This window comes from Lycium barbarum, chromosome 12, assembly GCF_019175385.1.
Source record: "Lycium barbarum isolate Lr01 chromosome 12, ASM1917538v2, whole genome shotgun sequence".
Lineage (NCBI taxonomy): Eukaryota > Viridiplantae > Streptophyta > Magnoliopsida > Solanales > Solanaceae > Lycium > Lycium barbarum.
In genome coordinates this window covers 90,691,289-90,708,086 of record NC_083348.1, presented here as the reverse complement: position 1 = coordinate 90,708,086, position 16,798 = coordinate 90,691,289, and the positions used below count along the sequence as shown (strand labels likewise).

General features: G+C 35.9%; 1 protein-coding gene and 1 pseudogene across 1 annotated transcript; one reads left to right on the top strand and one right to left on the bottom strand.

Annotated features, from left to right (window-relative positions):
• The first annotated feature begins 329 nt into the window (after positions 1–329).
• On the top strand, positions 330–6,069 carry LOC132624640 (cell cycle checkpoint protein RAD17-like; annotated as a pseudogene).
• A 34-nt stretch (positions 6,070–6,103) lies between these two features.
• Positions 6,104–16,458, bottom strand: LOC132623401 (L-ascorbate peroxidase 3-like). The gene is made up of 9 exons (XM_060338147.1): positions 16,011–16,458; positions 15,220–15,269; positions 14,943–15,008; positions 14,808–14,859; positions 13,494–13,532; positions 10,669–10,754; positions 7,267–7,370; positions 7,079–7,175; positions 6,104–6,696 (listed from the first exon to the last, which is right to left on the bottom strand). Exons 1-9 carry the CDS (start codon positions 16,243–16,245, stop codon positions 6,316–6,318), a joined length of 1,110 nt encoding a protein of 369 aa, XP_060194130.1. The 5' UTR covers positions 16,246–16,458; the 3' UTR covers positions 6,104–6,315.
• Between the last annotated feature and the right edge of the window lie 340 nt (positions 16,459–16,798).

Sequence of the window (16,798 nt, the reverse complement as noted above, 5' to 3'; positions counted from 1 at the left end):
ACTCGTGGTGCCATTAATAGTACTAATATGATAGCATTGTAATTATACACTGAAATTATATGTTATGCCGAATGATCGTGCTTTTGATTCAACTTTGATTTGATTAATGAAGTTATGAAATGGGGTTTATATATATAGAGCAAGGGGAGGGGAATTTTATAAGCGTGACGTAAAGAACCAATGAATATGGAACAAGACAAGTAACGAATTGTTTATTTTGCTTCGTCGTATGACACTGAATATGACTCGTGAAATCGTGAATAACATTGAGGAGAAAAGAGACCATTGTCATTTTCTCCGAAAGGAAAGGTTTTTGTAAAAGGGCTAAAATGGCATCGGTTCCGAAGAAGAACCCTAAAAGGGCTAAAACAGCGTCATGTCCACGCTCATCTAAAGAGGCTAGTGTCTTCGATGAGGTAAAACATCGGATTCGTTGGTCCTTAATTACTTATATTATTTTGTTAAAAATGCTACTCCCTCCGTTCCAATTTAATTGTCTTAGTTTCACTAGACACTAAGTTTAAAAAATTAAACAACACTTTTGAATCTTGTGATTTTAAACTAAATATACGCAGAGAGTACCAAAATGTCCCCTTAATCTTATGTTATTAAATATGCCACGTGGAAAGTTGAAATTAAAGAGTTGTCAAAAAAGAAACGAGCCATTCTTTTTGAAACGTAAGACAAACAAATTGAAACAATTGAAGCGGTGAGAGTATTCTTTTACTATGCTTTTGCATTTGAGTGAACGTGAGTTGTATAAACGGGAAAAGCTTGGTCTATATAGCAGTAGCAGCAGATGTAAAGTAGTGGCATTGGTGAGGGTGCATCCATTGCTTTCGGTTTGATCTATGCATACATTAGTTAGATATTGGTAAGTATATGTTAATGTTAAGTTCAATCTCATTTGGAATAAACGAGTAGTAGGTGCAGTGCTATTCTGTACCCACTAGCTAAGAATTTTTAGTCCACCTCTTGTCTATAGTGCAGAATTGCTAACTACTCATATTTTAAAGCTGATATCATTGTGCATTGATAAAGATTGATGGGTAAAGGTTGAACTGCAAAATTGAGTCTTTTTATTTAAGATGGGATTATCAGGTCAATATTCCACACAGCCTTTTTGTTTCTTGTTGTCTGATTGCGGCAAATAATTATCACTGAACGTTTATGAAGACTTTTTACCTATAGGGGTCATTTGGTTAGCATACTAGATAATAACATTTTCATCTACAGATGATTTTATTCGTGTTTTGTTAATACAAAGATTCCTATTACACATTCTATCTTCCATAATTAATACATCAATTCCCTCATAAGTTATGCTGGGATAATACTCCCTACAAAACACTAAAATAACTATGTCGAAATTGTTTCTTCTCGTGCGGCCAAGCAAACACTGCATTAGTTATATGGAGATTAAGTTTTCTTATGCGGTCAAACCGAACATTGTATTACTTATGCAATATTTTATACTGGAATATGCCAACCAAATGTCCCCTTATCAAAATATATTTACCTCCAATCCATGGATGATTAAGAAGGGGTTTCACACCGAGTTCACATGAAGAGGCACAATCATAAATAGACTCAGTTGCTATGTTGAACAACTATAGAGCAAACTCTTTCCCATTTACCTTACCTTACCTTACTAAATAAAAAAAAAGAAGAACAAACTTTTTTCCATAATATCTTGTTTCACAGAGGTAAAAGAATGTATGTTACCGATAAAACTTATAAGAGTTGGTTACAAATATACATTGAATCTATGCAAGCTCAAGTAAAAAACTCCTGGGCTTTACCGAATATATTTATTCAATAGTCTTTTTTAGGAACCTTGGGTTATGTTTGCTTTATGGTTTAAGTTCTCATGTCTCATCTAAGCTAATTGTATTGGTGGTTCATGAGCTATATTCTCTATTGTTTCTGGGATACACACTGTTCTGCTAGTTTTTGCTTTGAATACCTCAGACATCATAATGACACGTGGTATAAGTGATTGCAGATGAAACAGTTTTGTGAGGAGTGTTGAATATTGCTTTTAGTTACTGCAGTAATGTTCTTCTTAAAATAATAGGTAGATTAGTTATAGGATGAGTCTACTTTATTTGAATTTAAAACTTTAGAAAGAGATTAGGTTTTGAGTTTTATTAGGCTTTTTAAAATTGTTATGCAGATTTTATGCAAATTTTCTATTATCAAGTTGCCTATTTAAAGCCCTCATATGCTTAATAAAATCATCCAGAGACAATTTGAATCAATACTTTTAACCTTTTTTGCTGCCCCATCTTTTAAAAACCGAATAGAATTTGATGACGATTTCACAGGCATCAAGGTATCTGCTGGTATGCTAGTTTCAACAGATTGGCTTTAGCATTGATTTGTATTAATGTCAATAAAGAACTGGGATTGGTTTTGCCTCTCTGTTTTCTGAAGGCTTCTGACCGTGTTGGTGACAGTATCTTTGTCAGTATAAACATTAGTTTGTCATAGGTTACATCTTATCTACATATCAAACATTTAGCAACTTTTTCACCTTTCTTATACATCCATGTTACCAGATCTCATTAAAATGTTCTGCTGAAGTTGGATGTCTTAGTTTATAATTTCGTTTTGCAGGCTACATTCATTAAGTTTTGCATGCAGTGCAAGCTTCAGTGGTGATATTATATTCTTGCTCATGATGCTGTGGTCTTTCAACTTAACAGGATGATACTTGCTATTCCTTAACCTCGAATGGAAATACTACCTAAGATGCCCCGGTTTAGAAATTGTTTTTATCTGTTTTATTAAGACTTCACTTTTTGGGTGATGTTTTTTCACGTTTTAAAATGTTGGGTCCGTACCATGACGCAAATATCATCTAAGTATGCAAGGTCTTTAGACTTCCTGTTGACGATTCAGTTGGCAAATGATTATTGGCCTGCATTTACAGTGAAAATTTCTCCTTCAACTCCTCTTGATTTTGTGATGTTTTGATTGCCAGCACATGTCTTCTCGACCAGTGTATTTATTTTTCCTGTCCTCACATTCCTCCATCAGCTCCTCCTGATTTTGTGATGTTTTGATTGCCAGCACGTCTTCTCCATCAGTGTATTTATTTTTCCTGTCCTCCCCACCTCTTTGTCTTCATTTAGTCATCGTTGTCAAAAGACTAAATTGTGTGAAACTGAATCAGGTCTTGAAAGCAACAATGGACATGTGGGTTGACAAACATAAGCCTCATTTCCTGGAAGAGCTTGCAGTTCACAAGAAGAAGGTAAAGAGCTGTATTTATTTTTCTTAGTCTTCTCAGATGTGAGGTTTTAATGATTGTTTCCTGTGCTTGATTTTGCAGGTCGAAAGAAGTGAAAACATGGTTTGAAGAAAGACTAAAAGCTGTAATGGTACATAATTAAGAATGTCTAAAAAGCCATATTAGTTTCTTTCTTTTCTCTGATATTGTGACAAGACATGGTCATCAATTCCTGGTTCAGCCGGGAGAATATTGCTTTTCTATCTTCCTTTACCCTAAAATCTTAATATAGTTCATTGTTTCTTATTCTTCGGTAGTGTTCTTAAAATTGCTGTAGAAGATATTGTAAATAATTACTTATGTTGCTTTGCCGAGGAACCCTGTCTAATGAAGGATGAGTGGAGTGTTGACTATAATCAATCAATGAACTATGACTAAATGCCGCATTAGTAGGGCTAGGTAACATAAGTTTTCTGTATCCATTTTGCTTTATTCAGCTCCATTTCATTCACATACTAAATAATTTGTCTTCCACAATGTGGTTTTTCTAAAACTAGAGGTTCCATAATCTTACGCATATCGTTGCATGGGGATATGCATCTTTAACCAGAACTAAAACTGTTGAAAACTTCAGATATAGTAGTGTAATAACAACTAAGCATTTATCTGAAACATTAGCATCTCTTATAGGAATCCTGTGCTTCCACTGTATTTTGTTCTTAGCCAAGTCTGCAGTAACTCTCAGAGATTGTAGGTCTTTTGCGATTGTACTCGTGTGAAATTTGGTCTATCTATGCTGTTTTCTGACCTTCAATCATTATATTGTTTCGCCTAAAATCAGTGCATAGTCTGTTAAAATGCACGCCTTTTGGCTTTGTTGCGTTATTATGCTCCCTTGGGAAAGAGTGCTTGTCGGTGCACACATAAAGCAGTGAGAAGAGAGATTAAGCATACACATGCTCAGATAAAGTGTCTTTTCTTGTTTCCCTGTTTGCATTGTGTTGCACGGAAACGGGGGGGGGGGGGGGGGGGGGGGGGGGTGCATGTACTTGGGATTTTACAACAACTTATGGACATGAGGTGTGTCTTGGTTGCCATGCTTTGTTTTTTAGCAAATCGGGAATAAATTTTTGTTTCATAGTTCGGAGTCGCACCTGCTTGGTCCCAAAAAGAAGTTTAATTGCTTAGACATGTAAGTGGAAAAGGTAAGCAGTTATATTGTGCTGAAAGGAGAAAAGTTTGATCCAGGAAATTTTTATTGGTAACTCCTTCCTGTCTGACATATATCGTCTGTAATTTTGAGGGTTTAGTCTTTCAGGTGCAAATGTTTTCACCGTGTTTTTGACATGACAGGTGTTTTCTGCACTCTTCAGACTTTACATTTCCGGAACTGAGATTTTTCCTCTGCTGGATGCAGCATGATCATAATAATGTTCTTCTTAATGCTAAACCTTCTAGTGTTGGAAAAACTGTATGACACTGTTTTCTTTACTCTTTATTTAATTTAAACACAAATGACGTGGGACAATTTAGTTTATCTGAGAATTCTGAATTAGGTGTGCCATGTTTTGAATTTTATCTTACTCCTTTGACGTCCTTAAACCTTGCATGATCATTGGGTGCTTGTCATCTTCTAGGCTACTATCCGTGCTATTGCTTCGCATCTTGGTGTCACAATATTCGAATGGACTACGCCTACTCCAACAATTTGGTCAGAACATTTGCATAATTCTAATTCAGGTACATATTCATGTTTGCATTAATGGTAAACGAAGCTGCTCCAAGCTATCAAGTGTTTGTTCAGAATATTGGTTCCTTCATATTATCATTTCACATTTCTTCTTGTGTTGATCTAGGGTTACAATACAGGTCAAAACTAGATGAGTTTGAAGGTTTTGTTGAAAGGGTGAGAAAGTATGGATTGGCTTCTCCAACCTTGAAGGGATCGCATGCTTCGGTCATACTCTTAATTGACGATCTTCCTTTGGTAAATGGAAGAGCTGCATATGGAAGGCTTCAAAGGTGTTTGAAGCTTCTTGTGCAGTTAGTCCGCATTCCAACAGCCATATTGATCACCAGCTATGACAAGGATGACACTGCAGACTTTAGCACAGGCTGCTGGGAAGAACTCCTTTTATCTCTGCATAGTGCTGGTGCTTGTAAGGTTGCGTTCCTGGATAGACTGACTTTGGATTTTGAATTCTTTAAATCTGTTTATCTTGAATCAAATGTCAAACACTTCCCTATGAGGATGAAAACATAATAAAGTAGCTTCCTTGGCCAATTTTAAGCATTTTGACCTGCAACTCCACCCACAGCCTGCAGGCGAAGGGCAAAATAGCTCTCTCTCTGAACATTTGCAAATTGAGTTAAAGGTTCTTTTCTTGTCTTCGACGATAAAACGCCTGGGGAGGAAGCAGTTATTCCACATTTTAGATTCTAAGTTACTAGAGTTTGTCAAATTTTTTTCGTCAGGCGAGTTCATGGTTTTCAGGTCAACTTCAACCCTGTCACTGTCAATTCAGTCAAGAAAACACTTATAACTATACGCAGAAAGGAGAAGTGTGAATTTGGTGCTGATACGATTGAGCTAATAGCGAAAGCGAGTGGAGGTGATATCAGACATGCAATTACTTCTCTGCAGTATTTCTCCGAAACCACATAGAAGGCCTATTCTACCTTCCAAAGAAAGACTAGATAATGTTAGTTATTTGGATGATGTGTTTTGTTTGCCATTTGGAAAAGATGAAAATCTCTCTTGTTTCTCATGTGATAGTAATTTTCACTCTTTCAGTATCAGGTTTTTCAATGTGAAAATGTGGTGCAATCTATGAACAATAATTGAAACCTTTTGTAGAGTTCTGAATATTTAAAAGTCACCAAAGGCACATTTTTATATTACACTAATACTTTTGATGAGTAGATTACATACTCAAATTATTGATGCAACATGGAGATATCCTTAACATTTATTGTTGATGAAACATGGAGCTATTCAGTGGAGAACAGTCTCTTTTATTCTTGCTCAGATTCAATTTCTGGTTTACTATTTCTTTCTGTTGAGTTCTGGTGGACCAATGTTAGTGAAACTGCTGTGACGAATACTTATTAGCTCTCCTCCTGTTGATTAGATAGAAGACACTGGATATTACAACAGCGGCTGCAACAGCAACTCCAACAGCCCTTTGTGTCACCGGCATGTTCTTCAAACGTACGATGCTATTTTCAAATGCTGATCCGAAAAATGATGAATGTGGTAATCCAAACTTAGAGAGCTTCCTGTTGATTAGATAGAAGACACTGAATATTACAGCGGCTGCAATAGCAAGTGTCACCGGCATGTTCTTCAAACGTAACATGCTATTTTCAAATGCTGATCCGAAAAATGTTGAATGCAGTAATCCAAACTCAGAGAGCTTCTTGTGTGCCACTACGTAATGTCTTTTGAACTCATCTTCATCCTGTCACAGAATTAAGTTTATTAAATTTAATCAATTACTACAGAAAAACCTTTGAGTTAGACTGCTTAGCTAGGAAGTTGAAGATAATGCAGTTGTTTTGGCCACAGTAGATATGAGCATATTGTATCATCAGAAGAAGTTACTCAAACAATATCATTGATATCTCGTGACACAAGCAATTCCATTCATTTCCTCACTTATTATCAGAGAGTGACAAACAAGAGTAGATAAATTAATGTCCAGTCATTTTAGCCAGCCTTGTTGGTATTTTAACGTCATTTTTCTTCTTAAATGATGCAAGTTGTGTGCTGACAAAGTTATATGATGTGTTGCAACAATTGAGCTTTGAGAATAGACATGTTAACATGAGCAATCGTAATACCATTGCATAAAGATGCACACGACTGCGGAATTCGGGATCGTTAAGCAGAGCTTTATCAATGGCTTCCACGGGAAGTTTCCCCTTCTTGTTGAGCTCCCTAACAGATCATTTTGGAAAGTTAACATGAGAGTTTTTCTTTTAATCAATCGTGAACAATAAAAAGAAGTCTGGGTGTATAGTAATCATACTTAAAGTATGAATTGTCAAATTTCAAAGTCTCTCCAGACTTAGGGGCCTGATCTCCAGACTTAGGGCCCTGACCTCCAGATTTCTCCGCATCAGCTCTTCTGGCCTGCAGAAGCAAACCCAATATATAGACGAACCTTAAGACAAATAACATTTATGTGTGAGAAATATCAGTATGTTGATGCAGATCCATATTATATACGGAAAACGGCCTGAAATTCCCTCGAACTATTAAATTTGATGCAAAAATACCCTTCATCCACTTTTGGAGCCTAAAATACCCCGGATGTTAACCTTTGGGGCCAAAAATACCACTGGCCTTTGTGGCCTAAAATACCCTTATTTTTAACGAACTCACTTCAAGACCCAATTAACAATTTCATTTATTATGTGGCAGCTTCTCATTGGTTAATAAAATAATTAACTTAAACTAATTGTCATACCCTATTTTAACCTGGTTAAAGTAGAGTACAACATATTAGTGATTCCTATTTTTTGTTTAATGTTAAGGAGTCGCCACCTAATTATTTCCGGTGAATTAGGACACCTAAAGTTAATTAAAGTAATTATCTAAAGTTGATTTTTAAAGTCTACGAAACCAAATGATTCTGGGTAAGGGTTCAATTAATCTAAAGGGAAGGTATGAGGCACCCTTTAAGACCCATTAACAATGATTAACCGACCGGACTTATGATTAGTTAGGCTAAGTGTAAATATAGTATTATAGAAAGAACATAGCTTTGTAAATGTGGCTAAAGTTATAAACAGACCTGTAAGAATGCTACTTAAAAGAGGACTTGTACAAAAAACAATTATTTGTATAAAAGAAGGTTTTGAGTGTTATTTAAAAGTAAGACTTACAAAAGACTATTAGTTCAATATGGACTATATAAGGATTGTTTTAACAAATATATGTTTCAAGCGTTGAAAAAGAGCTAAAGTGAAGAAGTAATCCACAGAACTAGCTTTCCTTTTTATTTCCTAAAATAAGCTAACATTAGTGTATCATTTATGATGTTTTGAAAATCCTAAGATGGTGAGAATGAAAAATGATTCCTTTAACCCAAGAATGTGTAGGCATGCTATTTGAAAATCAATTACTCCAAATAAATATTATAGATACTATAAATAGTTTAGAAGAGAATGTGATTTGTGGAGTTAACTACTCATTACTAAACTAAAACTCTTAATGTCACTAAGGTTCATTCTAGCTAAGGAAAAACAAAATAAAAAAAAGTGTTAGTCAAATAATATAAATTAAAGGCACAGAAATAAAGGAGCAAAGATGATTAAATGGGCTCAGCCCATTTAGGATTGCAGCAATCTGCGGCTGTTGGTCTTTGGCCCAAGATTTATTTCTTCTTTTTCTTTTGTTTTTGTCTTGCTGCGGACAGGGCTGCACAGAGGGAGAAGTTACGTTGGGCTTTTAACCCAACACCGGATACGGGAGAAGGTGAGTCCCCTCGGACTCGTCTTTTTGCGGTACAGTGAACGGGACACGGAGTCGCGGATCTACCCTCTTATGCCCGAACAAAATTCGAACCGGATCGAAACAGACCAAAATGATTTATGTAGCGAAAAAATGTTCAAGGATAAAATGGCGATTGATTGAAAGTGGATGAAATTTGGAAGGTAAGCTTTGGAAAACACTGAGTAATTGTTGTCTGAAAAAACGCTCAGTCCTTGTTGTCCCTCACGGCTAAAGTTCACCGGAAAGAAAATCAAGTTTGGAAGATCGTCTCCCCCCCTTGAAACACTGAATAATCCCCCTTTTATGGAAAACAAAAATAGAGGAGCGTAGTGGAGTGTAGGGGAGCGGCGGTGAGTGGAGAGTGGGGTAGCGGGGTGCGGCGATGATGATGATGAAAGGAGAAAAAAGAAAGGGAAGTAGGGTAGAGGAGGAGCGGCGGGTGAGGAGAGTAGAGAGAGGGAGAGAGAGATGAGAGAGGCGGAGAAAAGGGGAAAAGAAAGAGAAAGAGAGGAGAGTGAGGGATTTAGGGTTTAGGAAACAAAATTGGGCCGGGTCTGATAATTTTTGGGCTGGATCGGGTGAAAGGTAACGTGGGCTGGTTAAAAATAGTGGTAATGGGCTGGTCCGTTTGGGTAGTTTAAGGGTAATGGACTGGTTGAATTAATTAGAATATGGGCTAATAGTTTGGCTGAAAATTGTTGATCCTTCCTCCTCTATCTTAATTATTCTTGGGCTTCTAATTTAATAACTAGTACACTTATTTACTATGATAAATATGTGAAAAAATAAAAGACTTAATAAAGTATAATTAATTTAACGAACACAAAAAATCCGAAGATAAAATGATGACGAGTCATTGTGATAAAGTAATGCTCGTAATGTTGATAGTAAAGTAGTGAAAATTAGTAATAGTGAAAATAAAGTGTTCAGCTCGTCAATAAATTTAGAAGCTCAAAGAAATAAATTGGAGTAAAGGAGGGACAAAATTGGGTGTCAACACTAATTAATCCCCCATTTGACCCGATTCAACTAATAAGCCCTACCCGCCCAATTAAATACCCTTTTATCCGTATCAAAAGAAACCCTCGAACCCATTCAACTAATAAGCTCGACCCTCGAACGGTGCAAACATTTAGGTGGTGATTCAACCAATACATGAAACACTGAAAGAAACAGTGTATTTCTATTTCTTGGTTTGTTTCTTACAGTATTTCATGGTCGTAATTTCAGTTGAAAACGTATTTAATTTCCTTTAACAAGAAATCTCCTGTAGTAAAATTCTGGTAATCCTCAAGTGTTTCAATGTAAAGGTTTATCAATTTAACTGATAACTTTTATGTTATTTATTGGTTAATCATGAACGTATGAAGCAACATGTATATATATATATATAGCAATGCAAAAAAGAAAAGAGAAAAGAATATTACTTTTGCAGGGTGGTGTTTGACTAATTCTACTTTGAAAGTTTGAACTAAAATAAAATAGAAATAGTGTATTTTTGTTTCATGGTTCGTTTCTTTCAGTGTTTCATGTATTAGATGAATCAACATCCACATGTCAGCACCGTTCGAGGGTCAGGCTTATTAGTTGAATGGGTTCGAGGGTTTCTTTGATATGGATAAAAGGGGATTTAATTAGGCACGTAGGGCTTATTAGTTGGATCGGGTTAAATGGGAGACTAATTAGTTTAAGTTAATTATTTTATTAATTAATGAGAAGCTGCCACGTAATAAATGAAATTGTTAATTTGCTCTTGGAATGATCCATTAAAAATAAGGGTATTTTAGGCCTCAAAAGTTAACACCAGGGGTATTTTAGGCCCCAAAAGTTAACGTCAGGAGTATTTTAGGCCCCAAAGGTGGGTGGAGGACATTTTTGCACCAAATCTAATAGTTCAAGGGTATTTTAGTCCCTTTTTCGTATTATATAATACCAGTTTGAGGCCTCCACATAATGCTACTATAAGATCGGAGTTAGAGATTCCCACTCGGTGAAAGATAGCTCTTAAATCTGATGGACCTAAAAGAACAACGTCAAAAAGAGGAACACAATAAGTGATAAAAGACGTGTGCAAGAATATAGCACTGAGCTCTAGAGTTCTCAAAAACTCATGCCAAGTTTATAATTGCTCCGAGGTTGCTGATAACGGTTTTAACAATATCCGTAATGTTAGCACTAGGGGATGTAACCAAGCTAGTTCATAGTCACTGTCCATGATATTCAAGAGCTTTACAAGATGGACTATGTTTTTTTTTCTTTTCATTCTCAGAAGTTCTCCTGAGAAATATATGGAACTGCAAGTGGAAACAACATTTCAGAGGATAATGCAATTAGACTGAATTAGTGAAATTACAAAGAAGCTAAAAAATGTCATCCCCAAGATTATTGACATGTAACCGCCACATTGATGCAGAACGAAGCAATAGTTCTTATATTCAAGTTGTTCAGAAACAAATAAACTGCAAGAACTACTACACTTATGCACCAAATATGATAATAATCAAGTCCCTCCTAGTTTAACTCCTCTCATTACAGCTCCGGTGTGAAATCCGGATCTTTCTCAGCAGAGACAATACCAAGGATATCAGCGTTAGATAGCTCGTTTTTCCTCTAGCATTATAAAATCTTTCTAATCGATGGAGAAACTGACAAATTTGGTTTAAACAAACTCTTATAATTGTAATTCTAATCTTATAACAAGTACTAGCTAATTTGAATTTTCTTTTCCTATTTCCAACATGATAAGTAAAACTATCTTTCCCTGTGTGATGAGATGTATCAACTGTGAAAAGAATCCCACGTTAGAGCATACACGTTGTTAAAAGTCATCACCAACTTAATCTCCAAGACAAAGGATAATCAATCTAGAAGGTTCAATTAGTTCTACAGAGTTGAAAGAAGAACTCTAGAATGAAAGTACTAGAGTAGAGTCTAGAAAGAATAACTCTACAAAGAAGTAGAAGTGTAATTCTAGAATTAGGTAGTTGGGAACATTCTAGAATAGAATAGTAAATACCCCTAACTAGATCCTTCCATCACCTCCTATAAATAGAGGTGGTTCATTTGAGTTGTAAGCAAGCAAGAAAGTAACAAGTGAGAAGTGAGAAGTGTGAGAGATAGTAAGAAATAGTAGAGAGAAACAAAGTGAGTTGCTAGAGTGAGTGCAAGGAAAAATTTAGTGTAAGAAATTGTAAGACCGAAGTTGGTCCTTACTTTGCAATAATAAAATTCAAGTTGTGCCCGACAATTCTCAACAAGTGGTATCAGAGCCTGGTTGATCAAGAGAGGTAGCAGCTCAAGGGAGATCCTACAAGCTACTGTCATAAGCTACAAGTCAAGAGGCATTGGTAAATGGCTGATTTTGCGAGCACTTTCAATAGTGTTGAGAAGCTTAATGCAAGCAACTACGGATCGTGGAGCACAAGAATGCACTCTGCCAGGAATTATGGGATATTGTTGATGGCTCAGAGACTACACCACCAACTGATGCCAAAGCAGCAAAAAGGTGGAAGGTTAAAGCTGGAAAGGTCATGTATGCTTTCACTGTAGGAATTGAAGATGAGTTCCTCCAACGGATTAAGAATGCCAAGACACCCAAAGAAGCTTGGGACATGCTGGCGATGACCTTTACGAAGACAAATGACACGAGATTACAAAGGCTACAGAATGAGCTTTTGTCGATCTCCCAGCGGAATATGACGATCAGTCAATACTTCTCAAAGGTAAAATCTTTATGTGATGAAATATCAAAATTAGATCTAGAGAATGCTATCACGGAGACAAGGATCAGGAGAATCATTATTCATGATCTAAGGCCGGAGTATAAAGGTATAATTATAGCCACATAAGAGTGGGCCATAGAACCAACTTTATCTGAGTTGGAAAATCTATTGGCAAATAAAGAAGACTTGGAGAAGCCATTATCAAGTCTTTCTATAAAAGATGAAGATAAGGTGCCCTTCAGCAGGCAAGGCTACTGAAAAAAGGATGAGCAGAGAAGCTCGCAGCCAGGGAGAGACAAAAAGAATGAGCATCAAAAAAGCCTGCGAGCCAACAAGCAGGCAAACAAAGGTTTCAACAACTGGCAAAGAGACAAAATCTACAATTGCGAAAAGAAAGGACACTATGCCAGAGATTGCTGGTACAGGAAAGCCGAAGGTAACGTAGCTACTTCTACCCAAAAAAAAAAGCAAGATAAAGAAGAAGCTTGGGATTTCGAGACCTCTTATGCAGTTGAAGAAAGTAATCGACAGGAAGAGCTTGTCACCTCTCACTCTGAGAAGAAAAGGAGTTTGCATTTGCAACTCTAAGTGAGAAACTGGTCGATTACGAACATGATTGGATTGTTAATTCGGGATGCTCCAATCACATAACCGGTGATAAGAAGAAGTTGATCAACGTGAGCAAATATAAGGGCGATCGGGTAACTGTGACTGTGAATGATTCAAGAATGCCAATAACTCACATTGGCAAGATGGCGTCCGTGCCTTGTCATAGCTCGACACAAGTGCAACTTCAGAATGTCTACCACGTTGCAGGTATGAAAGAGAACTTACTAGCTGTATCTCAGCAAATAGCTTTAAGAAATTATGTCATATTTGGGCCGAATGACGTAAAAGTATATCGAAGCTTGGAAGTTATAAGCTCGCCAATCATGAAGGGAAGAAAATTATAGTCAAATTTATGTCATGCCAATTGAGACAACTTATGTGGCACTTAATGAATAACCGACACGGTGGTATGAAGAAGTCACATTACCAGATTCAAGAGAATTGGAGCAAAAGCTGCAACATAAACCTGAAAAGGAAGGACAAGCAAGTAAGGTAAAATCAGAAGTATGTGAAAACCATAAATCACATATAGAAGAGATATCTCCATAAAAAATAAAAAATAAAAAGTTCATGGAAAACTAGAGCCTGTGAAACTCCAGACGTGGTGCAAGAGGAAGTCCAAGAAGCACCACATTCACAGCTAAGGAGGTCTACACGGAAAAAATTTCCAAACCCCAAGTATATAGATGCATCGTTAGCTAAGGTGGTCAAGATAAAAAAGACTACTCTATTTGAAGAATCTTCAAAGAGTAGGGACCGGAGTAATCCGACGGAAGAAGATGTTCCCAAAAGGCATGGACATCATGATGTTTGCAGAGTTTCAAGAATCACTCACAACGGATGCAAAGAACAAATTAAGTTGGTGCTGAGGGGGACCGTTAAAAGTCATCCCCAACTTAATCTCCAAGACAATGGACAATCAATCTAGAATGTTCAATTAGTTCTAGAGAGTTGAAAGAAGAACTCTAGAATGAAAGTTCTAGAGTAGAGTCTAGAAAGAACAACTCTAGAAAGAAGGAGAAGTGTAATTCTAGAAGCAGGTAGTTGGGAACATTCTAGAATAGAATAGTAAATACCCCTAACTAGATCCTTCCATCACCTCCTATAAATAGAGATGGTTCATTTGAGTTGTAAGCAAGCAAGAAAGTAACAAGTGAGAAGTGAGAAGTGTGAGAGCTAGTAAGAAATAGTAGAGAGAAACAAAAAGAGTTGCTAGAGTGAGTGGAAGGAAAAAATTTAGTGTAAGAAATTGTAAGACCGAAGCTGGTTCTTGCTTTGCAATAATAAAATTCAAGTTGTGTCCGACGATTCTCAACACACGTATCCCTAAGTGATTGTAAAAGGGTTTCCATAGGGGTTTTTATAATATCCTGGGTCATTCCACGCATTCTCAAAGGGTGAACTTCGCAGATAAATTAGATATGTAATACTAGTAAATAGTACTCCTTCCGTCCCAATTTATTTGATAGTAGTTTGACTGGACACGAAATTTAAGAAATAAAGGAAGACTTTTAAATCTTCTTGTTTAAAACAAGTCAAATGCATACGTGTGGTTATAAATAATCTTGTTAAATGAAAAAAAGTTTAAAGTTAAATTATTGTCAAATAAGAAAATGTGTCATTCTTACTAAAAAAAAGTGTGTTATATAAATTGGGACAAAAGGAGTTAAATTTTTTAATCTTTTAGCCCGTCTATCCATTACGCGGATTTCAAAATGATGGATCAACTAATTATGTCAACCTTTTACAGATACATCAGGAAGGCACCCTTCATCTGGTGGAATTTCCGATTCCTGATAGAAAGGTCGTAAAAAGTTAGTGATGGATTTAAAATAAATGAAAGGAGTACTTAATCTTTTCATCCTTCCTTACGTACCTCTCTACCAGGGACAAACTCGATTTTTGGACCACCAAGCGTTTGAAGTGCAACAACCCCAGCAAGCTGCAATCCCAAATAAAAAAGATAGTACTACTAATTAATTAAGCACAATGTCCGTTCTGTAAGAACCAGTATATTCTTTTCTTAATATTTTTTATTACTAGCTAACATGAACGGCGTTTTTTAGCAATTTTCTACACGTTATTACAAAACTTAAGCAGCCCCTACTGTAAAATGGGATTACAATTATTGACACAAGATGTATATATCTCACCTGATAGAGGTCGGGATACGTTATTTTGAGATGGTTGCGTTTGATTTTTTCTGCACTCCAGACAAAATATAATAAAGGCATTAATTAGAAGGTGGTAGAATTTACGAATTCTTTGTGTTTTGCACCCTAATGTTATTTTTTATGATTTGCACCTATCCTTTTTTTCTAAATGATTCACACTCTAATTTATTTTTTTTAATTTCTTTCAAAAACAATAAAACCACTTCTTTTTAAAATATTTGAGGGCAAAGTAGGAAAATTCGAATAAAGAAAAAAATATGGCATATAAGTTAAATTTAATAATATAATATTTGTCTTTTTCCTATTTTTCGCTCCCCATATATTTTAAAAGGAGTGGTTTTATTATTTTGCAAGAAAACAGATTAGGGTACAAATCATTGAAAAAATAGGATAGGATGTAAATAATTAAAAAAAAGAACATATATCAAGGGTACAAGACGCAAAAAAAAAAAAAAACTAGTATTTAGTATTGCAAAAGAGAACTTAATATAAACAAAAAATATAGGCATGGTATATGCAATTAAAAAGATGAATAGTCAACTTTTCATCTTCAAATGGAAACTCCTTCAATGTTGGCATATATAGCGATATAATATATGTTACTGAAACATTAGTTAGCTACGAAGATCCACGAGCAGGCAAAAATAATATTCATGCATTTTAAAATGATAAGTATCAATTCAGCACTAATTAACCATTGCACTCTAGACACATGCATATTATTATCTTATGCGAAGATTAGAAAGAGTTAAGGCTAAACTGAAGCTCACCCATTTTAGTTTTGAGATTGTTAATAGCAGATTGAGTTTTCTTTGTTGTAGCATCAGTAGAAGTGCTAGTTCCTGCATAAGCATGATGAAAATTGGCAATTGAGAATTGGGATGCATACGCTAAACGAAGCAGATCCCAAGCACTGTAATTCTCTTTGGATATAAGATTCTGAAGCTCAACCCGTGCTTTTGCTATCTCATCCCAATACTCGTTATCAACTTGTGGTGCTGCCATTGATAGTATTAATATGATAGCGTTGTAATTATACACTGAAACTATATATTATGCCGAATGATCGTGCTTTTGGTTCAACTTTGATTTGATTAATGAAGTTATGAAATGGGGTTTATACATAGAGCAAGGGGAGGGGAATTTTATAAGCGTGACGTAAAGAAGCAATGAATATGGAACAACACAAGAAACGAATTTTATATTTTGCTTTGTCGTATGACACTGAATATGACTCGTGAATAAACATTAAGGAGGAGAAAAAGGGGAAAGGATCCCCTCCAGTAAATGGGTGTCAAGTAATGCTCAATGGCATCCTAGAGTCATGCCACGTGTCCATTGAGAACACTATGGTTGAGATCGCATAATTTGTTATTTGGAGCCGTCAGCTCCAACTTCTTTTTTAATAAGCAAAATCCAGAAGATGTGGCCCACTGCAATAATTATTCTTGACTCTTTCTTTGCAATGCATATTTTACTAGAATATTTTCCTTCAATCAATGTAAATACCTCATTTACGGATAAAACCAACAAATATCACTGTGTCTGAAGAATGGAT